Consider the following 25,109-nt stretch of genomic DNA (forward strand, 5'->3'; position numbering starts at 1 on the left):
AAACATCATTAATCTGAAGACAATGAAATATGCAAACAAATAAGGAGTAATAACAAAAGTAAGAAAATATGGGAAAATATATACTTGATTGTGATAAGTGTGAGAAAAAAAAACAGAACTTCCAAAATAAAATTCCAAAATTGATTTACGGATTTGTAAATATCCGACAATGCAGTTTAGTCAGTTTAGTTAATGAGTTTAGGTCACAAATATTAATGTTAATTTTCTCAGAAATTGTTTTGTGATGTCGTTATATTTTGAATTATGTAAATAATGATTTTTGACAAAAAAAAGTTATTTTGTTATCATTTCTTGAGCCAGTGTCGCACGTATCGAAGTAAAATTATTCTTTGTGATTTTCGGAAGATCCTACGACAATGTGCCGGTGACATGAAAGACTCATCAATATATAAAAACGCCTTGCTGGTCATTATTTTAAAAGATAATATAAACATTCGATTGATAAAGAATGAAGATTTCAGTGATATATAAGCATTATTTCTGTATTAATTTGCCAAGTCCAAGGAGGAATTGACTGCTAATTGTTATAATCCATCATGCGACGAAGAAACATATTCTTTTCGTAAGTTGATTGACCTGAAAAATAACACTAGGGGTATATACAAGCTACCGACCGTTGGTAATATCATATGTAGCAAAACAAAAAGAGGATTTGACTAGCGCGGTGGTATTTACATCGTCTGATAGTGAAATCTGATTGGCCGAGTGGGCTGACGTGCGTGTGTTGTTATTTCGTCAAAACAAAGCAACGTCTCGGAGGTCGGTAGCATTTTGACGCGACAATTCGCAGCAAGTGCATCGTTCCCTTCGGCTCTCCGGTGGTTTTAACGAATCTTCGGGTTTTTGGCCAGAATACATAGTAGAGAATTTCGAATAGTCGAGTGGCTTTCCGTATTTGTTGGCGTGGACAAAAAACTTTTTATCATCTCGAGCGATATCGTAGGACGCGCAGTGCGAAAAGGATCCGGGAAGTCGGGCGCGTCTTCGAAATTGTTTTGTTTTTTCCTGTCGACTCGCATAGGCAGGCGGGAAGTCGCAGTGTGTGAAAATTTTTGATATTCTGTGTAAATTATGTCGTCGACGGCGAAATTCATGTCGGACGATCTTGGTGGTGAGTTTTTAAAATTCTCTCCCATTACTATCATCATTATTCCTAGTTATACGCAGAATTGTGGAATTCTATTGATATACAGGTATATAACTCCGATAACACGACAGCTGTCAGATTGACGTAGCGGCCATTTCGCGTGGCTCTGTTCGGCACGTAAACAAACCAACGCACCGCGCAGTATAGATACTTTTGCGTCGCAATTGATTATTTTCTTTTTTCATATTTCCCTTTAAGACAATAGTCCATCAGAATTAACGCGATTCTCACTCGAGTCATTACGATTTGCGGGAACGGTGATACTCGAGCATTTCAAATTTTCCAAAATACATTTACCTTGGCTCTTTCAACCGCAGTTTTTTCCACGATGTATACATTGTTTAACTCTTTTTTTTCTTTTGTTTTACTTCCTCTTGAGATTTCCTATATTTTCAAACACACAACGATTTCTTACGTCGGTAGCTATTGCATTCTCCCCAAGTTGAGCGACAAGCACGTAATCGCGTGTGTAATGTCAGCCTATGCTTACCTCAGGGAGGGAGAAAGGAGATGAAATCTTTAATGGTGGTGACTTAACACGCTTCATTTCTTTGTTGAAAATAATATTTCGAGTCCAAAAAAAAAATTGCAGAATTTCATTATTTCGATTCCAACATTAAAGTTTTGGTACATTTCGTTGATTGATGCAAGGACAAAAAATGAGACCAGCATTATGAAATTTTCAATTCTTCAAGGACGTTTCATGCATAGTGACAGTGGAGCCATTCGTCGGCATGGAAGAACTTTATGTATTTTTTCCCCGTTCAAAAACAGCGAATAACCCATTTTTCTTTTGAAAATTTTGCGACAATTCCCTCCTGCTGATCTTTACATCGTAAAATCGTAGGCAACTTAAACCAACTTCACCACAACTTAGCCAAGCTACACAACAACAAAAAGTCCAGCTTGTTCGTAGCTTTAACGCGAAAGTTACGAATTCGTGTAAAATAAACATAAAAGTTTGGAAAATAAATCGCGTGTGTTCCCTGTCAGTGTTTTCGATATTTTTCCATATATTTTTTTTGACGCGACTATTGTGAGAATTGCGGAAGAAAAATATTCCATTGGCGGGTAACGTTCCAACTCGCATGAAGATTCAGGTATAGCTGAAAAGATCCCAAAAGTTTCGAATACTCTTTGAGGAGGTCAGGATACCATTGGAAGTGAACCTCGAACGGGGATTCTGCGAAATTTCGGTCCCCAATCGAGAAGTGCTTCGAGGTTATGCGACAGTTCAACTACCACGAATCTATTGAGAACGTTACGAAAACTGGAAAAAGTCGATAGATACACACGTACGGGGATAATAACGTTTGGCACGTGCATTCCGAGCACGCAAGTGCGTCGTGCGTCACTACGGAATATAGAGCGTCGGCGGAGGCGGGACGCTGTGCGGTTGATGCTGGAGGGGATAAAGCAAATCGCCGTTAAGCAGGCGTGGCTTACGATTCGCGCGCGCCTAACGCGGCCGGAAAAAAGGCGCCAAAAGTTTCGTTTTCCATCACGAACGCAATTTAGAGGTTAATCTTTGGACAAACTGTGAAAAATATCCCCTCACTTCCAATAATACGACTTTCGTTCTCTCCTCCACTTTTCTGTAGTCTCTCGGATCCCGCGTTAAGAAACGATAAACCCGCAATTTCCCGTAGACTAATCGTACATTACGAAACCAAATTGACTATTCATTCACATTGGGCTTCATAACGACCAGATAAATGGATTACGAATGCGAACAATTATCCGATCGACGCAAATTGCTTTGTTGCTTGCGCAATTTTTCGATTGGAAATAATCTTGTCGAGATACACAGCAAAAGTTCCGTTCCTTCAAGTAACGTTTTAATGCAGGTTGGAAAATTCGAGCATGCTCTATTTTCTCCCATGCTAATATTTACTTTTCCGATGTAACTCGAAACTAGCAAAAATCTTAATTTTTCCTCAATTCGATTTCTTAATCTATGTACTTTTAATATCAAATCGCGCGAGTAAAAGAACAAGGCTGCGCGTTATCTTTTGATGCAAGTACACTGACTGACTAGTGCAAACTTTTGCACGGAGCTCTCCCTCGTAGTCTTATCAGCGATAAGAGGAAAACATAAAAATTCACTCCACAAGTGAAGAAAAAACGTGAAGAGTCAAAAGAAAAATTGTACATCTTAAATACATCGAATGGCATGTCCGCTCCGTCGACAGTTTTCAAGCGACTCGAAAATCCCAAATAAAATGATCCAAAATCACGTCTGTTCAGTTATAATTTTTTCATAATTTCGTGAAAATAGGAAACAAATTATTGATAACAATAAAAAAAAAAATAATAAAAAAAAACATTGAAAAGGATACGAAATTCCGTGACAATTTAAATGATGTAGAATTTTTAATTCTTCCCAACAGTGAATAATAAGGGGCTGAGCGTCCTACAAAACTTGCGATCGGGCACAAGACAAAAGCGAGAAAAAATAATCGAGAGAAATAATTAAAAACGAGAGTGAAAAGTTGAAAGAGAGGCGATGTCAGTTCAAAGGGGCCAATAACTTCTGTAGCACTCGACTATATATGTAACGTGTGAAAAGATATCAGAGCTTGGTATTTATCCATATATATATATATTGAAGTCCGCGTCTCTTGGCTTCATTTATTTCGATCGTATTTTAGCAGCCAAATAAAATACAGGGACAAAGCCAACTTATTTCCCCTATTCGAAAGTCGCTCGAATTTCGTTGTCGCGTAATGTGTAAGGTTAAATAAAAGAATTACAGCTGATGGAGATTCGCGTGATTGAGAATATATATTTATAGAGGCAGAAAGATGAGTACGTGACCAAAGGCGCGAACGCACTCGCCGGGAGTTTTCTGGGAAAGGACATCGTACGTTGTTAACCTTGAGAATAAAGTTTTCGGCTCACCGTTCGGTTCGTGGAATAGAACGCCTTTTCTTGTGATTTTTCACGACTGAAGATAAAAGCTTTATTTTCGTAAGCGCATGCTTATTTTTTATTTTGTTTTACATTTCGTTTGGTTAGTTCTCGAAGCTTCTCGGTATTTATGGAATATTCATTACAAACATTTTTCACAATTTGTAACAATAAAAATTCATAGTGTAATTACTTTTTTCGTTTACATCGTAATTTTTTGTCGAATAAATGCCAACTTTACGACCTTAAAGCAGTCGCACGAAGAAGACTATAATCGGCAGCTTTTATGAACAAAGAGAGCTCTGTAACGTTAGACCTTTTATGCATTCGTACAGAAAAGTTTCGTCTTACACTGTTGGGATTTGTTCCCGGGCAGCAGAGGACAAAAAGACTTTTCACAGTTCTTTTGCTCGCGTACCCCGCGTAACACTAGAGGAAAGTGAGAGAGGGGAGCATAATTAAGGGGGTCTACGTGACTGGAGCCAGGGACGTCCGGTGGAGATACATTAGACGCGGTGAATGCGCACTTCGTTTTTCGAGGGTCGTTGATAATTGAGAATTTGATGAATATCAATCGCATTTAGAGTTGTGTCCATAGTCGAAGGTGTTTACAATTCTCATCCACAGCGACGGCTCCGGATCATCGCTCTCATAAACAACAAATCGTTCCTCTATCTCACCAAGTTCTTCCCGAGCTGACACACCTTTTCGGAATGCCTCAAAGACACACGGGCTTCCTCGACGTAGCAGAGCTTTCGCGCTCTCTCGCGACCCGAGATGAAAAAAAACAACGTTTGCCCTTGCTCGCTAGAGTTTATCGATCCCCGGACCACTCGCGGATTCAACACGTTGCAACCCTCGCGTGCATGCACAGGGTGTCCCGAAAATCACGACCCAGCCGAGGGACGTGCCGAAGGTACTTTGGCATCTCGCCACTTCCCTGACGATTCGTCTCTGATGAAATTTTCATAAAATAGCACCAGTCTTGTGGAAAATTAAGCAGGTGGGCCGCCGCATTTTTCTCCCCTCTCCTCTCAGCCCCTCTCATTTCTCATCGACGATTGATCGTACGAAAACACGTTTCGGAATTTTCTCTACAGACTTACGTGGCTCCTTGGCTCCGTCAATTTCAGCTGCGACTCCCGGGGCACCCTGCGTACACACACGTGCGCGAGGATGCTCGCTGCGACCGCTCGCTCGATTTCAATGTACTCGGGCTGTATTCGCGGAGGAGGAGGAGGAGGAGGTTCGAGACTCGGGGTCATTACGCATCTATTTTTAGGCTAGTCGGACCGTCAGGCAGCTCATTCAACCATCGGTGTACGCATCACTATAGCACGTTTCCTCACCGAATTATGCTTCTCCCATTAATTTTCTATTCGCGAATACATTCGTTCGAACTGCTTCAAGAATTCGGTGCTTCGTGACCTGTCACATTTGTACGAACCGAGTGATGTTGAAACTTCATGAAAATTTCGAAAAATTTGAAAATTTCAGGTGCAGACGGCTTTTCGTCGTTTGAGAAAGCAGAAATTTTCTTCATCCCGATTTCCACCGTTTATTTATAGTACATTTTATTTAAAAATTGTGGGTTTTGTACTTTTTTTTGACCCCGAAGATGACGGGATATTTTGTTCATTCGGCATTTAGGGAATCGACCGACATCTGTTTCCTTATCGGCCTTGTGCGATACAAAATAAACGTTGGATTCTCGTGATTATTTTTTTTTCTATTCCCGCACAAATCCAGACCACTTCACGTCGCTTTTTCATACACCGAGTGCCTTTATCGCTGTTGAACGCTGACGAAAGTCATGAAAACGAGGAATCAAAACTGCTTCAAATGACTGTACGTAAATACTCTCGTTTCACGATCTCGCAGCGTGTTCAGAATCCCTCAGGAAATAAAAAAAAAAAAAAAAGAAAAAAAAACATGAAAAAGCTTCACTTCGCATTTATCGCTAAAATGGGCTTTCGTGACCAAGTTACGAGCCTCGTCCTTTGTTATCGTCGCTACTAGCTCGCGCTTATCGCCAACGGAAATCTCGAACGCTTTGTTTTCATACGAATCTAATTATATTCTTCGTGTGTTCATCGCTCATCCCGGTTTCTCCGCGCGGTGTCGTGACTCCCCCCGTGTTTACTTTACTTTTTTTTCAGTTTTTTCGGTTCGATTCGTTTTTTTCTTGAAATCTCGGAAATTCGTGGCGATTTATCGCGTTCGGGAGTGCACTCGAACAACAACATTTACGCCTGCTCGAACGAGCCAGACTTCTCAACTGACAGATGTTTATCTTCACGCAGTCTCTGGAATATAAGTAACCTAGCCCTTTTTCCATACGGAATACCTTTTCTGTCTTCTCCATTTATTTTCCCTCCCCTACTAATTTGCCGGTAATTTTATCTTCAAATATTATTCAAATTTTGCTCAAGTTTTCTTTCAAATTTTGCTCATTTTCTAAAAACCCGTCGACGAAACGAGGCCGGCGAAATGGCGACGGAGAAAATAAACGAACTGCGACAAAAAAACAAACGAACGCTCCTCGGATCGAACCTGAACGAATTGATAAATACAAGAAAACTCGATTATTCGTCATCTCGATTAACTAAAGATAAGAGCTAAATTTTCAAAACGCTTTTAGTCCAAGCTCAACGTACCGATTAAACTTATTGTTAGTAGATATCTATTCAAGCATATTTTATTAACGTTAAAAAAATATAAAAAACGATAGTTTTGCAAAACTATCAACTGATAGACGCAAATTTCCATGATGACACATTTTCACAGCTATTTTTCAAATAATCATCTGTATTTTTTGACCGATTTTATTGCACCAAGTCTCATTTTGTTCCTCAACCGATCCTCTGCGAATTCACCACGCAGATTTTCCTTTAAACTCATTCCTGAGAGAAATTATGAATGAAGAAGTTTTTTCACTCAATGAACAATTAGCTGCAACGGTGAAACGATCAAGTTAAAAAAAACAACTACACGGTCGATTCATAGAGGACCGGTTGACGAACAAAATGAGACCTGTTGCAATGAAATCGATAAAAAAACACAGATAATTCTTTGAAAAATACCAGTGAAAATGTGTCAGCGTGAAAATTTGCATTTATCAGTTGATGCTTTTGCAGAACTAGCGTTTTTTATATTTTTACATGTTAATAAGATAGGCTGTAATACAAATCCACTAACAGTACATTTAATCGGTACGTTAAACTTGGTCTAAAAGCCTTTTGAAAATTTAGCACTCATTTGACTAGCATGCAGTACAGGAGTTTCCTTAAGAGCATCGATCAGTCGCCTAAACTCACTTGGAATTTGAGAAATCGAAATTCTTCGAGACAGTTTCACCGATTAAAAAAGGCTCTGTCAACCTACGCAGGACGAGAGCAAAAATCGGCTGGGAGAATCTTTTTAATCGGTCAAACTGTGTCAAAGAAATTTCGATTTCGAAATTTGCATCTCTCGCTCTCCCAGTTGCGATTTACCGACTGATCCATGCACTTTTTTATTTAGTGTTTTTATTTATTTAATTTTTTTTTTATTTTTTAGTTTTTTATTTTATTTTATTTATTTATTATTTATTTTATTTATTTTTATTAATATTATTATTAATTAAAATTAATATTAATAAATTATTAAAATATATTATAATATATTTTAATTTTATTTTTTTAATTTAGTGTTAAACCGAAGTCGAATAATGCTTCGATTCTCGCTTCTTGGAAAATTTTAAGTTGGAATGTTGAAATGAAATTCTCAAATATTGCTTCGTACGAAAAAAAATGTTGGTGAAGATATTTCACGCGATTTGTTCTTGTGCGCGTAATTGAATCGATTCAATGCTCGCTCTGTATACATTCGTCGATGATTCATATGCAGACGCATCGAGCTGCTCGCCTCTGCGCGTTGGCTCGCTTCGGGTCATCGAACTTTTCCTTCTCCTGTGACACTAATTCACTCCTTGCAACGTGCATTACGGATTCGGAGTTGGAACGTCCGAAAAACTGCGCATTTTTAAAATTGCGAGGATCGTCGACGACTCAAATTTTCGTATTATTAGACACGGGAGAGAGGCTTTTGAAAAATGTTTTCGAAGTTTTTCGAACCGAAGTTTTTTTCATAGTGGAAATTTATTTCTCACGAGACAAAAGGAACGAGGAATAAAAAATGGTCGTCCAGTCTCTTCGAAAACCATCGCGAGCTAAACAACTATTTTAAACGAATTTTTGCTTCCTTTTCCGAGGTGCAGAGTCCTGGGTGGAAGTGATTCCTGCGCCAGCTGACAGGGTCACACCATTACCGTTTGGCAGCGGTGGCGAAGAATATCTGCGTCTTCTTAGGGAAGCCCAGAGAGATTCAACGCACTCATCAGCGAGACATTCCCTCGCCTCTTCGCGCCGGGACACGCCTAAGGGCAGGTAAGAATTTTCACCGTCGAAAGTCGATGTCTTGAGGCATCAAAATATTTCGCGATTTTTGTGAATTTCGAATTTTATGTCAAACTTGAAACGCAACTCGCGTTTTTTTTCCGAATATTTTCGGGAACGAAAAATGCTTTGTTCGTTGAAAAAATATATTTTTTAAACCTCCGAATGAAATCGCGAACGACGCTTTCGGGCTGTCGTGTTGTTTGAACGCGCGCGAGAAAATTGCTGCGGCGATTGAGCTCGCGCGTCTCTTCTCCCTTTCTGCTTCTCCTTCTTCTGTACATTCGAGTCAACAGAGATTTCTGCATATGCCTGAGACTACCCACGACAACGTAGATCTGTTTTGATCCTTGTCGCATCGGTCAAACTGAACACTCTTGGATTCCATGCATATGCATAAATACACGTGGGATTCGTTCCGTCCGATGTGTTGCAACATCATCTGCCACTGCAGACTTTACATCTTAGGAATTTCATGTTTTTTTTCCGACCACTTAAAGTATAATTGGATGGATAGCTCGACCAAAAATTATATCTGATCGGAATTCCCGTACTTCGTGATGCAATAAAAATGTGAAAAAATTCAGCAACATTTGGAAAGCTATGAACAACAATTATCAATAATAATATTGCCCAAAAGTTAATAAAAAATTGTTTAAACCATTAATTATTCAATAATTTTGCGGTGACCTATTGTTTTTTTTTTACGAATCAAGTGCGTGTATTTTTCCGAATGCTCGTGAATTTTTTCAGAATTTTCGTGGATTTTTGAAAAAAAAATTTTTTTTTAATTTGAATTTTGAGTACGTTTTAGAAGACATATTTACCATCAGTTTTGAAAAGTCTCAAGATTACTGGATCGAAAATGCACAAATAGAGCCACTTAAAAAATTTAAAAGAGGGAATTTCAAAAATCCACGAAAATTCTGAAAAAAGTCATGAGCATTCAGAAAAATGCTGCGCACATTCGATTCGTAAAAAAAAACAAGTGTTTACTGTAAAATTGTTAGAAAATTATTTATTTAAACAACTTATTAATAACTTTTGGGAAATATTATTGTTGATAATTGTCGTTCATAGCTTTCCAAATGTTGCTGAATTTTTTCAGATTTTTATTCCATCACGAAGTACGGAAATTCCGATCAGACACAATTTATCGGCTGGGCTATCCATCCAGTAATTAAGCATTCGGCTCCGAATCTGCTTCGACCAATCCGAGTCCGATCCGTCGGAATGTTCCCCTGCTCATTTATTTGCGTTCGATTTTTTCGAGCAGGCACATTCTGCTCTGGCGAGTCGAGGGGGGGGAGTAAAAACGTTTAATATAAAAAGTTTCAAATTAGGATTGATAACGAAATTGAAAAAATGGAAAAGTGTGATTTTTTCAATATTTGTTTCAGCCCGAAAAGCCCACCGAACAGTCCCAACACTGAATTATCCACCGAAGATGATCTCCGAGGGGTTTACATAAATTACAGTTGCACAAAGGTTAGTGGCCAACTAGATATTTTATTTTTACTTAAAAAAAAGCCTTTTTCGAAAGCGCCAGTTTTCGAAATGTGGCAAATATTCGCTGCGGAGCAGTAGCACGATGTTCGAAGCTCGAAATCGTCGGGCTCTTCGGTCGACCGATTATTACAGTGTCATCGAATTTGCGCACCAGCTTATTGGCCAACCAGGTTTTCTCGATGACTGTGAGAAAAGTGTGCTTGTCTCCCATGCGTCATCGCACTCTATTCTCCACCTGTTTTTCACGTATATATGATCCAAACTCGTGGACGCGATCTATATCTCGACTTGTGTGCGTTTCTTATTTGCCTCGACCTTGTACAGTATCAGGCCGTATAAATATATGTATGAGCGAGTAGACGAAATCGATTGAGCCGAAGACCAATTTACGTTGGACGAGTATTGATTGGTGAAATCTTCGTCTTTATCGCATTCGCTTATTTTCCGAAGCTCGTTCGACTTGAATTCTATTTAAAACATCATTGGACTGAATTTATTTGTGAAACTGAAATAAAAATTTTAAAGTAGGCATTTCATGGTTTTTATAGGCTTGTTTATCTCGAAGCTACTTTGAATAATTATTGCGAATATGATGTTGAAACGTAGAGAATAAAATGCATTTTTCTCGAGCTGTCTTTAGAAAAAAGTGCCAAAAGACTCGATCTTAATTCTCTCGATCGCAAAATCTTTTTCCTCTCTCGATGTGTCGCAGCTTTGCGAAACTTTGTCAGGCTGTAGAACGTCGACGAAGGAGGTCAGGGTTAAACCCTGACCCTCTCGATTACTCACTTATACCCCAATGCACTGGTTCGCACGATTCCGATTTTTTTTTCGAGTCAACCATTCGATTTTGCGGTTGTAACTTGTCGAATGGACACCAATTACTAGTCCGTGATTTAACTGCGTATTTCGCACGATTTCGTTGCCGGGAATATTGTCAAGTGTCAAAACACGTTGCTGGAATTGCAAATGAGTTTTTTCGACATTTATTCCGACGAAAAAGCACGAATTCTTCTCTATCAAACGTCACTTGTAATTTATCGAAAAATTATATTTTCATGGTTTATTTTTCCATGCGAAGGCGGTAGACGATAAATCCACGATAAATTTGTTCGTCTCTTCAACATTCCACTCTTCAAGGTCATGCATAAATTTGAGCTCGAAAAATAAACCACAGCGTAGACTTGATAATTGAATTTTATAATCGAACTGCGAGCAATCCCGAACAAAACAAATCGAAGCTCTTCGGGCTGTTGTCGCGTTTCACGCGCTGCAGTCAAACCGCAAGTGGAAAGAATAAAGCCCTCTTTTCACACGGCTCGCGATAAGTAGCATGCGCGCGCTCCGCGAAGGAACCGCTCATGCTCGAAAAGTAGCGTCGTGTGTGCGGGGCCTAAGAACGACGCCTGCCGATCGCGGGTTGTGCAGCAACTTTGCCGAGTAAACAATCTCTCTCGTCCTTTTCTCGGTTCGTTTCTCTTTTCCGAATGCCAGTGGATACCTCGCTCGGTGTTGTTTATGCGTGGGTATATGGGCTTGTGGATTACTCGGAAGAAACCGGTCTCATCAAAACCGAATATCCACGAGAGAACAAGAACGACGCAACGATTCGCTCTTTTCGTGTACTTTTATGGCGAAATGCGCTATCTCGCGGAGAAGAAAATAAACTGAACTGTATTCTCTTTCGATATGTTCTGGGTATTCGTTTTTTCGTTTATTCCTCGATCTCCTCGGTTCTGATAAAAGGTTTTTTTGGCGTTCTTTTGAGGTTATGTCGATCGAAAAATTCTCCAAAGCTTTGACTCGTTGGAAAGCCCAAAGTCATAGTAAACCTTTTTGATAAACTCGCTTAATTTTAGAACTACGCCATCGCTCGTTTATTCAGAAGTTCGAAGATGTCTTTCGCAGGTTTTTTCTTCGATACAACCTCAAAAAATGATTCAATTTTTTCGTAACCTTCGAGATTGCTCATTGTTTGTTTCTTCCTGTGGAGATATACGAAAGAAGGCCTGCGACGTTGAAAAATCGTCAAAGCCTTTGTCGACGAAAGTTTGTACAATTTTACGGCAAAGTATAACAAAAAAAATCGAAATTTCGTATAAAGCTTGGCAGATACAATACGCTCACACATGAAAATTGGAAAATTGGAAAAAGTGTCGATCGAAAAATTGTCTACGAGGAATAGTCGACTCTCGATGGTTTTTTTTTAGTGAAGTAAACGCACACAAAAGTACTCAAAATTCGTTAGAGATGGCGCTGAAGTGAGTCTCCCGAAATACTGAGAAGTACAGTCAGGCGAAAAAAAAGTTCATGCGTAATGAAAAGTTCTCAAAATTAGTGATTCACACGCGTCATGGACGCCTTAAAAAAACTTGGAGAAAGGAGAAGAATAACAGAAGCTTTCGTGCTTTGAAAATGGTTGAAACGTGCGAGGTGCAGGAAACGCTAGTCAAGAGTACGGCGTGTTCGATATGACGAGTCGTAGTGTCGTGAACGTCCAATCGTCTCGCTCGTTCGAGCTCACGCGATGCGCGACCGCGAACATCCATTCTCGATTTAGATCGACTAGGCGCTCTGCGGAAAGAGAAAGGAAGATGAAAATAGCAGTGAAGCGATTGAGAGAATGAGAGAATAGAGATCCGACTCGTTCTGGAGAGAGACCGTGGGAGGGAAACAAAACTTCGGTGCATTGTCGAAGTTGCCTTTGACAATTTTTTTCTTCGTTTGTTCCATGGACTATAGTCTCGCGTGATAAATTTCTTTATGATTGATCAAGAAGGAAAAAAAATGGAATTTCCACAAATTCACGAACGTCACGACGAAATGAACAATTTGGGAAAACCATTTCTTCGGTGAGTATTTAGAGATTTTTTTTGTCATACTAAATGAGAACTGTCATTACTCGTGCTTGCTTACAACACGATGTAATTGCGCTGTTCATCCTCGAAGAGGCATTCCGATTCCACTTCGTCGTGCGCAAAACCACCTAATTTTACTTTGCCAAAAGGCTACGGTGGGAATCGCGTATTTGTGTCGAATGAAATATAGCCAAAAATAGTCGGATCGCAGGCTCAACATCCGAGACGCAATATAATTTTTGAAGCGTGTCGCGCTGCATCGCTACGAAGCGTCACATCGTGCGTTTCAAATTCGTCAAAAAATTCCACATCTTCGTGACCCGAATTATTGAAATTTTTCAAACAAGTTCAATGAAAATTTTCGTTCCGTGTCAAATCAGAAATGAATCGATAAATCGATTGCTCGGTTCTTCGCGTCCAAAGGATCCTCGATTAATTAAACGAAGACGCTCAACTTTTCGATCACCCTGTGCACCCGCGTACACGTGTCCGTCCGACTCGATGACAGTCTTCGCTCTCCTTTTCATCTTCCAACATTTATCTTCCTCTTCGCTGCGTGAGTCATCGGCCGACAGTTGGATAAGTTCCCGGATCTCGGGGATGGCTTTCTCGTGGAAAGCTTCTCAACGGGAAATCCGATTTTCTTTAATCTTTGAGAGCGAGTTACATTGTGACGTTTTGATGATTTTTTTTCTCGAGTTTCTGCTTGTTAAAAACGAATTATTACAAGCGCAAGAAACCATTTGAAACCCCTTCGAAATATTGAGACACTTCGATACAGCAGCGAATTTATTTTTTGCTCGTATAACTCTCGAGCCAGAACTGTCGCGCTTCTCGAGACAATGGAAAAGCTCCTGATGCACGTCGCCCTTGATCCAAAAGACTATCGACTCGTGGAAGCGTTCGCACTCGTCGTTGCGCGTGGACGGTCCATTGTGCGAGAGTGTCGCGGCGTATGGGGCTTCCGGGAGCGTGTACGATGCTCGTTTTGACACGGGGCTTCACCGAGGTAGAACGAGAGTCACCGAACGGTGACTCTTCTTCCTTGACGCTTGGCTACTTGCCAAGATTTTTCTCAGGAGATGCAGAGCATCGATTAAGTGTTTTTATTGTCTTTGCATACGACGAAGAATGTTCCGTTGATCTTGAACGCGTTGCCTTGGCATCGCGTGGCTCTTTGTGATTATCGAAAGGGAAAATTCATCGGAGATCGGTGGAATTATTCCGAAAATTCCGTAATTCCCTAACGAACCCTTTCTGTAGATTTTTTCAGAATCGATCGTTAGATAATCCTGCAGGAAATAGCGTTCATTTTTCCTGCCGAGCCACGAGACGATCGAGTGCCCAAAGCTTTTTCTTTTGTCTCAAGTACAAAGTAGCTCGGATCCTTTCAATTATTATTATTATCTTCGATGACAGTGTGAAACATAATCGATGAGTTATAAAACCCCTGGTATCCTCGCTCGACGTTTCCCTTGTCTGGAAACTACGCTGCGACTTCTTTCTTTTTGTCATGAGCACTTGGTCAATTCTAATCTTCGATCTCGTATTGTAAACAGTGCGTGACGTCACCCTGAGCCTCGTGTGATACTGTCAGTCGCACACATCTTTCTTCTTATCATCGTCCACCGAGGAAACTCTATAGCACAGAAAGTGACGCATGCCGAGTCGTCTCATATATATTCTGATCTTCGTTGGTCGTATGGATCGAAATAGAAGGAATTTATAGGTCGTTGTTAATAAAGACTGAGGTGGGGGGTGTGTTCGATCCAACTGATGAATATCGAGGAGGTGCTTATCGTTTTTACGATTCAGAGTTCTCGGCTTCTCTGAAAACACATTTTTGGTTTTTGTTACCTTTTTTTGTGCACTGACGAGGCGCGTTGACTCTTCTGCGCATTGACGAGACAGAAAAATAGCGTTTGAAGTCATTTGAAGAGTCACGGTTTTTGGGTCTCTTCTCCATTTTAGGCAAATATAAAATATATTACTTTGGATGACTAATTAAGGAGTTTCGGTACAGACGATACAACGTTGCCGTGCTAAACCATGCTAGGAACATAGAAAATTTCAAAAAGTTCAGAATTTCATAAAATTTGGTGAACATAGTATTCTTTAGTGCCAAATTTGACAATAAAAATTTTTTGCTTTAATGCATCGATAACTAGGTAGAAGAAAATTTTGAAAAAATTTGTGTTTTCGCACTTGATGTTGAAGAACATTATCACCAAATTTGATCAATTTCTTATCAATTTGAGGAACGTAGCCACCCTCCTTAAGAGCATGGATCAGTCGACGAACCTCACTTGAAATTTTCGAAATCGAAATTCTTTGAGACAGTTTGATCGATTAAAAAAAGGCTCTGTCAGCCTACGCAGAACGATGGCAAAAATCTACTGACAGAGCCTTTTTTTAATCGGTCAAACTGTCTCAAAGAATTTCGATTTCGAAATTTGCAGCTATCTCTCTCGCACTCACGGTTGTGATTACCGACTGATCCATCATCTTAAGGTAGAGCAGAACGAACCGTAGCACTTTCACTTCCCTCACGAAGTTGCGGGTCCGATACTCAAATGCAACGCACACTGACGTGTTGATATTTTGGTTATTTTTACAGGACGCCGATCTCCTGGAAAAAAGCACGGAATGGATGTACGACGAATGGAGCTCTCGTCCCGATCAAGCCCCACCGAAGTGAGAACCATTTTCTTCGTTTTAGCAACATTTTTTATCTTCCCGTTGAGCGAAAATGATTTTTTACAGAATTTCACCTTAGTTATATTTCTCAACTGACTTTTGTCGCTCGAAGTTCTTAGCAGTAAAAAATATGGGGCACCTCGCGTTAGTTTGGCACTAACTTTTGTTCCGCCTCGCCTACTGCTATCGCTTTACAAACTCGTAACGTTAAGAATTTGCCAAACAAAACACAATTTTGTTCGCGAATAGAGTAAGCGCAGATTGATAAAACGGTTTCTCGTGTACTCGATAAAAAAGGCCCATTTTTCGTGCTGTTTCTGCTGAAATTTTCAAGTTTACATTATTCCATAGTCAAAAATTTACAAATAAAATATTCTAGTATAAAGCATATTCAAGAGTTTCGTAATTCACATTAATTGTTTCAGGGGCTGGAAATTTCGACATCCGCTTGGCATGACGAAGAAGAAAAATTACAGCATTCGTACCGCCAAGATGGGCAAAATTGGACTTTTCTCGAAAGAAATTATTTACGCAATGTTCCTATCAAACATCGTGTCTCTTCTCATCGGCACTGGCTTGGGGTGAGATTACGAATAATATCAATTGTTCAATATACAATTCTAGATATTAACCAATTTATTTCAATTGGAGTAGATTAAGTTAGGGTAAGTTGTTACCCGTTGATCTTTCAGACGGTACAAGCTCGTTCTTCCTCCTCAATGATTACATTTACCCACCCTTTTTCTCTCCCTTTTCCTTATTTTCTTATTTTCAAATTTCACTGAAAGCCCAAACAAAGCCTCTTCATTGACAGAACAAAATCATTTTTTTAAGTTTAATCATCTGAATAATCCATTTTCAGAATCTGGTTGAATAGGAGAGGACTGATGATGCCACGTATCACGATTGAGTGAACGCATCAACGAGGAGATAAACAACAACAACAACAACAAAAACAAGGATTATTTACGAGCTGGCAGAAAAGACTGATGCTGGAGGGCGCCACGAGAGAGCCTAATCAGTAGTCGAGCTGCACACCCTATTTTTAATCCTCAAACAAACAAACAAACTACTTTCTACCGTGTACTTTGAAAAATTACGTGCTCGTTTTAAGTTACGACGCATTATTATATATATATATATACATATATACATATAACACACACACGCAGACGCGCATTATATGTATATGTGAAAGAATACGGAAACGATATAGTTGAAGGGAAAAGAGGGTGAAGGAAGTGCGAAAAAAAAAGAAAAAAATGTAAAATGACGATGATCTTCTTCTATTATGACGTGTCGAGAAATACGGAGGGAGAGAGAGAGAGAGACAGACAGAGATATGACGATGTCCATTTTATACTGTTTCTAATGCGTTTCTATCGGCGACATAGTATATAGATGAAAAATTAGCATTCATAGTATTTATGTATAACTTTTGCAAATCTGAGATGAGAAGAGAGGGATGAAGAGAGTGAAAAAAACAAAGCAACATGAACACATGTTCACCGGGAATGGCGAACACGGTATAAGGACTTTGGTGACTGCGGGACAATCTTGAGGAAAATAGTAGAGATTCAATTTCATTTGATTTTTGTGTTTTCGTTGATGTTTTTTTTTTTTTTATCTAAATTTCGAGCACTTGATCCGTTGAGTTTCATCTCACGCTCTTGTTCGATAAAATTTGTTATTTTCAAACTGAGAATACAGTGAAACCGTATTATAATGTAATTCATTTATGTTTAGTTGGTTACAACATTCTCTGCAACAGAATGACTCTCGGCTCGCGAAAGAAAGGCTTGGAAGGTTTCGCGATTCCTGACAAACGATTCATTTTGAAAATGCCAATTCAATATTATGTTTTACGGACAAAATATCGTCGAATTTTCATGTGTGGATTTAAGAAATACGATAAATATTTATGTACGTTATATTTCATATGAATTTATATACTTACGCAGAAATTTGCATGTGTCCTTGTCCTTGCCTCCGTCGAGATTTCGCTAATTCAATATTCAATTGGACGGGAGAACATTTTTTTCAATTTATTGGAATTTGACGAACGCACTCCGTTGATACTCGCAATTACTTGGCTAGAAACATGAATATAAAAAAAATATGAAACATTCACAAAGAAAATTTCAAGGCGTGTGAGTAGAATTAATAGAATTTAATGCGAGGAAAGTGTCTTTCTGAGCGCATACGTTCTTCGTAAATCATACTTAGGAACTTTTTTGAAAACGGTTTCAGAAGAGCGGCTTTGTACTCAAAGAACGAAAAGTTAGCACGAAACAAAGATCGTACCGTTAGTTCAAAACCTTTTCACGCAAAATTATTAATATTATTCGAATTATTCTCCAGTACCTTCTTACATAATCGATTATTAATTCTCTATCCCTTATGAATATTCAAATAATGTATATTCACGTTGACACTAATTTTCCTGAAAGAAGTAAAACGGAAATTAACGTAAATCGTATTTCTGGAAAAATTTTACGAAAAATGAAACACACGTATTCGATACTGAAAATTTAGTTCTTCCGTTAGTGATTATGGTGTTATGAAAAATAAAATCAAAAATAAATAACGAGATGGAAACTCACAAAATACGTATTGATTTGATTCTTTCACGTGATTCACTGAATTTGCGTTTTTAGAGCATGTAACTATATTTTGTGTACGTGACTATAGAATTTGAATGTTCCACAATTTACTATTATTATGAAATAAAACATTTTGTAAATTTATACGTTTTGGCAATTATTATAAATAAATGAATATCGCAGTACTTCTTCGTTGTGAGGATTTTCGATAAAAATTTCAGTTTCGTCCGATTCTTGTTTTATCTTATCCAAAGGTTTTGAGAAGCTCTGCTCGATGAATGTGTTCCAACTGAGCAGTACAACGACTCATGCTTCGCTGCTTTACGCAAGTTTCTGTATTTTGAAAGAATTTTCACACGTCTATTCTAGAGTTAATATTATTCCAGACGCACATGACGTCTTGAATCGAGCACATTAAAAGAGAATTCGCTTTATAAACTACTCGGGAAACCTCGTTACCAATTTTTTTCAAAAACTCAAAAATTGTTATTTTCCTACTTAGTGAAAAAAACTCAAACCCAAATTTTTTACATATTTTCTATCCATGCAAATGTTGAATTCAAATTAGCTGTAAGGTTTTGGAAAGATAACTGAAAAGTTACCGTCACAATAAACCGTATAATGGATTTCGAACAGCATAAATCTGTAAGTGGAATAACGAAATCTATAATTCCGGTTGCGCATGTCCGTAATCTTGGAGCTTTTCGAATCAGCTGATACGAGCGCTGTGTCCAAGCTGTGTCTGAAAATCCGGCATAAGCTGCTCGAGCTCTACTACGTTATGCTTTATGCTCAATGGATGAATTTGACTGTGTGTTTATGTATGTGTGTGCGTGCGTCTACACGTAGGAAGAACGAACGTGATTTTCGTACCTACTGGTTAATTGTAAATTGACATTCTTGCAGTCTCGGAACTTTGCATGTTCTTCTTTATGTCAAAGAGAAAGCGGTTATGTGATTTTTTTCGTTATTATCTAGTCATTCTGTGATACGGTATTATCCAGGACGAATTTTCATATGTGTAAATACGAGCTGTTATATGTGTTATAATTGTCATAAAGTGCTTACGTTCAAACGTTACTGTTCTGCTATATTGGTTCTTCAAACTTTCCTTCATCGTGAAGAATTTCAATTGCCGCGAAGCATTAATTAACCATTCGCAAATATGACCTTGAACACCGACGTTTACAATGATTTATATCTGTAAGTATGATTTCGATTTTTGCGTTTTCTGACAGCTGTCACTATCAGTACATTTTTGATCATTTCATACGTCGATTTCTGATAAGTAAGTTTATTGTTATTATTATTTATCAATTGTATAATATGTTCCATTTAGGGAAGAATCTTTGGACTTTAAATACAGCTGTTGAAATATGATTGAAGGAACAAAAACGATTAGTTTTTCTGACTATATTTTCATGTATGCTATAGAAACTAAATTTTTAAGAGAGAAAAGAAATCTTTAATCCAAATTCAATCAGTCACGTTTTGTTCAAATAATTGCAAATTAAAATTTTAGGGAAATATGAAGGAATCTCTAGTCAATAAAAACAAAATTATGTAATTTTTTAAAAATAATTCTCTGGTAAGCAATTTATAATAAAGATTCACTGTTATCAGATACGCAACACCAGAAAAGTTCTATGTTGAGCCAGTGGGTACAAAAGTTTTGCTGGTAATTGATCGAGTGAGTCAGCAAATCTATACGCAAGGTATGATTTGAAAATGTCATTGTTTTTGTATAACATTAATGGTTTTATGCCTTTGAAGGATCTGTAAGAAATCCTTACATTTCAAATTATTCTCCATTATCAAAAGTTCTCCATTATTATAATTGTACAATATATGAATAAATGCACTTTTTCCTCTAGTTGGGACTGCCAGTCAAATACCACAAACAGCCAGTAGACGAAAAATATGGGGTATCATTGGAACAATTCGTCTTTTGGCTTGCCGTTACATGATTGTTATAACGGAAGCGGAAAGAGTTGGAAGCATCGCTGGTCAGGATATTTTTAAAGTTGTATCTACAGAAATTCTGCCGTATTCAAAATCTCTACTCCACTTGAGCGAAAAACAAATCCAAAACAATACAACGTATCTTGAAATGATTAAAATGGTTTTGAATGAGCCATATTTTTACTTCAGTTACACCTATGATCTAAGTCACACGATGCAACGTTTGCACAACACACCACCCGAATTTCTCCAGGTAAATCGTTACAATAAATCGAAACTGTTCCACGATCACCTGAATAGTGAAGTTACAGAGTTTTGCAAATATAAAATTTTATAATAAAAGTTTGTGACTCACAGGTGCTAAAAAATTCAATAAATTTCACTGTCCCTTCATTTTAATTTATATCTCTTATTGCAGATGCCTCTACACGATCGAGCAGATCCGCGCTTCGTGTGGAACGCTTATCTCCTTCAAGATCTCACAGCACGACCGGAACATCATAAATTTTGCTTACCCATTATTCATGGGTGTATCCTTTTTTATTTCGTTCAGATCATGCTCAAAAATTTTCGACGTTCTGCAATCATGAAATGAGAATTTTTATTCATTTAGACGGTGCTTGGACCTTTCATTGCCTTCTTCTCATGTTTTTGTGAAACCGTCAAACCGCCAAAGTTACAAATTTTCATTTTCTAGTATCAAATTGATCATTAACGCTGATTCAATATTGTAATAATTTATTTTCAAAGAATCACTTCGAGTCGAATACTTGAGATCGGCCTTAACAGACGCATAAAAATGTATGCAACCATTTTGTTCACACCTTTAATTTTTTTGTTCATTCAACTAATATTCTTATTGAGTTTGAGGGCTAATCTTGGATGATTCACTTGATCGGGTCTCTTAGGATTTCCTTATTTAAATGGTTTCTCATCTCGAGTGAAGTCGAGTTACTCAAAAAAGTATTAACAATAGCATATGAATCCTTGACATCGTAAATATACAGTCGTATCTTTAAATTCTTTCGTCGTGAACGGTGTTGCATTTACCTGGGGTATCGTATCTCGTAGGAGTGTTCATCGTGCTGGAACGAGGTTGTTTTCTCGAGGTATAGACTCGAACGGGAATGTGTCAAATTACGTCGAGACCGAGCAATTGGTCGAAGCAAATGGCGACCGAAGTTCCTTCGTACAAACAAGAGGTTCCATTCCGTTGTTTTGGCAACAAGCGCCCAATCTTAAGTACAAGCCACGACCTCAATTGAGTCCTCACGAAGATCATCAGATCGCTTGCTCCAGGCATTTCGACGCACAAATATTTCATTACGGCAAACAAATCTTAGTCAATTTGGTATGTGAAAAACTGTCGTTCATTCCTACTGATAATTATTGTTTTTGTTACATTTTAATTTAAAAAATTACTGCTTTAGAAATATTTTTTGTTACAAAACGTAAACTTTATTTGTAAAAAGTTGTATAATAAAATGAGTTTTCACTGATTTAACATTTGAGAAAAATCAGACTATTTTCTTAGGCAGGTTTTTGATTTTTTTTTTCAGATTGATCACCGCGGCGCTGAAGATGTTCTCGAAAAGTCTTATCGCGAGATGGTGTCACGAATAGGCAATCAGAATGTGCGTTACGAAGCGTTTGATTTCCACGCTGAATGTCGTCACATGCGATGGGATCGATTGAATGTCCTGATGGATCGTTTATCCCATGATCAAGAACAAATGGGTTATTTCCTGCTTTCTAAAGACGGTGCACTGCTCTCCGTTCAAGATGGTGTATTCCGTACCAATTGTATAGATTGTTTAGATCGAACAAACGTTGTTCAGAGTATGTTGGCGAAACGAGTTCTTAACGAAGCTTTATCGAGGCTTGGAATTCTTCGAAATATCGATGAACATCCGTCCCTCGAGCATTTATTTAAACAGGTTCGATGAACATTTTTGAAATTAGAAATTAGAGATTTTTTTGGTCGTGTAACGTTTAACTGGGATAAAAATGAACAGACCCATCAAGTGGATTTACAGAATTTCTTTTGACAAACTTTTTCTTCGTTAGTCTTTATGTTTCTGGTTCAGAGATTCTTGAGAGATTTTCTTTTAGAGATCGATGACTGGATTATTTTTTGTGTTCAAATGTTAATCGTATGACTCACTAATTCTCAGGTGTGGGCGGACAATGCAGATATATTGAGCATCCAATATTCCGGAACCGGTGCACTAAAGACCGATTTTACGAGGACGGGCAAGCGCACGAAATGGGGTGCTTTGCGAGACGGCATTAATTCATTGACGAGATATTACAAGAATAACTTTGCCGATGGTTTCAGACAGGTGAGACAGAGATAGAGAATCATGTATCATTCGCACCAGTTTAATCGATAATGTACGAAAATAAATCCAACGTACTTTTTTACTTATTCCTTTTTGTTTTCGAGAATGTATCGAAACCATTTTGGAGATGGAATAATGGTCAACATAAAACAATGAACTGCGCACCAACATCTTTTGGTGCCCTCTACTTTCAATTACTATTCGAAATATTACGTTAGATATCATGATTTATTAACAAAATTTTATTGAACTCTCTTGCCGATGAATATTCCGGTAATGGTATTCTTCAAAATTCTGCAATTCGGATAATGATTATCCTGTAAATATAGTTGACTAATTTACTTGAAAATCCTTACTGTGTCTGCGCTAATAATTGGTTTTGATCAAGAAATGATTGTTGAATTAATTGTTAATTGAATAACTCAACAGGACGCACTGGAAGTTTTTCTGGGACGATACATAGTACAAGAAGGGGAAAGTTTAACGATGCGGTGCCCTTTGGAAACCGAGAGAAATTGGCGTTACGCCACGTTTCCACTTGTTCTGCTTGTTGCGTCGTCGATGCTTGTCGCCCACATTATATTGCCCGCGAGATACACGACCGAAGCACTGCTATACATTCTTTTTTGGGGCGCTATGGTGGCCGGTACATTTGCGACAGTTATCCATCATGGCAAGCAATACGTCGACAAACCAAAATTATTATAGTCGTCGTTTGCGAGCCGCGCTTCGCCGTGAAATTTATCATTGTCCAAATCAGATGTGCGTGTATACGAAATTATATACGTTTACACATCTGTGTTCGTTCATGCGCTGTATCATTTTCAGGTGGACTGGGTAGGAAAAATCAAGAAAAACGAAACTACATAATCCGTGAATTTATGTAGAATTATTCTGGAATTTTGTGTGTTAATCATGTAATTGTACAGCGAGAGACAAACTGCATTAGAAGTGTATTGAACTGATCCGTCTTTTTTTTTTTTATTCAAGTTACCCTAAAATAACTATATACCCCTTTGCGTGTAAAAAGGAGTGAGATACCAATTGCGAGTAAAATGTGGACATGAATAGAAACTGAGACCCCGATATAAATAAAGTTCGCAATTGTAGAGCCAAAGTAAACGCAATGGTGCTAAAGTTCTCACATTGGGAATAAAATTTTGTTGTCTCGAACAAACAGTTCTTTTAACCGGAAGCTTTGAGTCTATTTTGGCAACAAAATATTTATGTTTATGTAACAAAAAATAATACAAATAAACTAATCCATTTATTCATTCCATTCGATAATAAGTGGTTTTTAAATGATATTTCATTGAAGCAATGAAGAAATACACGTAAGCATATAGTTGATCACTTTACAAGAAATTTTTCATCATATTTTTTGAGAAAGTTCTTCTGACGCAAGTACGATCCGCAGTAATTCCCTCGAAAGCTACGTATTCTGTTGCATATTCAAACTTCCGACCCAACGAATCTCACAGTATTCCACCCTTCAATCGTGTTATTGATTAGCATGCTTCCAGCAGTTGAAACTTAACCTCAAATCGATCGAAGATAATTTCTCTAATGTCCGTTTTCTCTAACGTTAATCTAGTTTAAGAGTATGGATCAGTCGACTAACCTCACTTGGAATTTTTGAAATTGAAATTCTCTGACACGGTTTGACCGATTAAAAAAAGGCTCTGTCAGTCGATTTTTGCCATCGTGCTACGTACGATGACATTTTTATTATTTTAATCGGACGAACGATGTCAAAGAGTTTCAATTTCAAAAATTCGAGGTGTGATTACCGACTGATCCATCATCTTAAACTCGGTTCATCCTATCTCGAAACCCTCGAAACTATATGAAAAAAATTGAACTGAGTTTGAACCGCGTCGGAGAAAACGGCCATAAATCATTCGAAATAATAGTTACTATAATTCCCGCTCGGAGCGTTACAGTACCCAAGAAGTGCTGCCCCGGCATGCGTTATTCGGGAAGCTCGCTCCGCTGTAAGACGACGTTAATTCCCGCATATTTATAATTTTCTTTTGTTGAAAAAAAGCATTCGAAAGAGTTGCAAATTGATGAGATTTTGATTAAGCAGATTAAGTTTATGATAGTTCACAGAATCCTTTTATTTAACATTGATTTTTTTTTCTCGAAAGTTAACGATGTTTTATTCCTTTCTTTTCACTTTGTTCATTCATTTGGTCCCGCGTGACCCGGAATCAGTTTTGGCAATAATAGTTTCTAATTTACCGTGCATATCTAAGTCGAAACAATCGGGGAAATTTCATTATAAAAACTGTTAATGTAGAAAATTGATTCCCATTTTCTCCTACGTTGATACAAGTTTAATTAAACCGAGTTCATCCTATATGTCGAAACTATACGGGAAAAGTTCAACTCGAAAGGCTATTTCAGACTTGACGGAGCGCACGGAGTGCAGCGCAGAACATGCGTGTGCATCGTGTCGAGTATTCGGTGCACACGAACAGAACGGATTGTCGATTTGAGGCGCAAAAGTGCGCGTATCCGCGAGTTGCGCGAATGCTCGCCGGGTGCCCTATAGAACGCATGCGGATGCTCTCATATGGCAGAAATGCGCGCAGATGATCGCGACCAAGTGCGCTCCCATT

The 25,109-nt window shown here is 38.3% G+C and overlaps 2 protein-coding genes across 3 annotated transcripts; both read left to right on the forward strand.

The window, feature by feature from the left end:
* Positions 1-767: 767 nt before the first annotated feature.
* BNIP3 (BCL2 interacting protein 3) lies at positions 768-16,522 on the forward strand. Of its 2 annotated transcripts, none has more exons than XM_043410932.1 (6): positions 768-1,132; positions 8,331-8,505; positions 9,915-10,002; positions 15,499-15,575; positions 16,004-16,159; positions 16,441-16,522. In XM_043410932.1, the coding sequence occupies exons 1-6, from the start codon at positions 1,093-1,095 to the stop codon at positions 16,490-16,492; spliced, it is 588 nt and encodes a 195-aa protein (XP_043266867.1). In that variant the 5' UTR covers positions 768-1,092; the 3' UTR covers positions 16,493-16,522. The 2 variants fall into 2 exon arrangements, with proteins under 2 accessions (XP_043266867.1, XP_043266868.1); XM_043410933.1 differs by having other exon boundaries at positions 8,337-8,505.
* A 1,997-nt stretch (positions 16,523-18,519) lies between these two features.
* On the forward strand, positions 18,520-23,772 carry Sac1 (Sac1 phosphatase). The gene is made up of 8 exons (XM_043410931.1): positions 18,520-19,384; positions 19,805-19,896; positions 20,056-20,396; positions 20,562-20,673; positions 21,151-21,494; positions 21,703-22,080; positions 22,318-22,485; positions 22,915-23,772. The coding sequence occupies exons 1-8, from the start codon at positions 19,347-19,349 to the stop codon at positions 23,191-23,193; spliced, it is 1,752 nt and encodes a 583-aa protein (XP_043266866.1). The 5' UTR covers positions 18,520-19,346; the 3' UTR covers positions 23,194-23,772.
* The last annotated feature ends 1,337 nt before the right edge of the window (positions 23,773-25,109 follow it).

The sequence above is a fragment of the Venturia canescens genome, chromosome 2 (genome assembly GCF_019457755.1).
Source record: "Venturia canescens isolate UGA chromosome 2, ASM1945775v1, whole genome shotgun sequence".
NCBI lineage: Eukaryota > Metazoa > Arthropoda > Insecta > Hymenoptera > Ichneumonidae > Venturia > Venturia canescens.

Bases quoted from the DNA above. Each gene is read 5' to 3' on its own strand.
- BNIP3 (XM_043410932.1), top strand. From the start codon at position 1,093: ATGTCGTCGACGGCGAAATTCATGTCGGACGATCTTGGTG. The intron at 8,506-9,914 runs GTAAGAATTTTC...TATTTGTTTCAG, and splicing joins CGGGACACGCCTAAGGGCAG to CCCGAAAAGCCCACCGAACA. The intron at 16,160-16,440 runs GTGAGATTACGA...ATCCATTTTCAG, and splicing joins CTCATCGGCACTGGCTTGGG to AATCTGGTTGAATAGGAGAG.
- Sac1 (XM_043410931.1), top strand. From the start codon at position 19,347: ATGACCTTGAACACCGACGTTTACAATGATTTATATCT. The intron at 20,397-20,561 runs GTAAATCGTTAC...CTCTTATTGCAG, and splicing joins CACCACCCGAATTTCTCCAG to ATGCCTCTACACGATCGAGC. The intron at 22,081-22,317 runs GTTCGATGAACA...ACTAATTCTCAG, and splicing joins TCGAGCATTTATTTAAACAG to GTGTGGGCGGACAATGCAGA.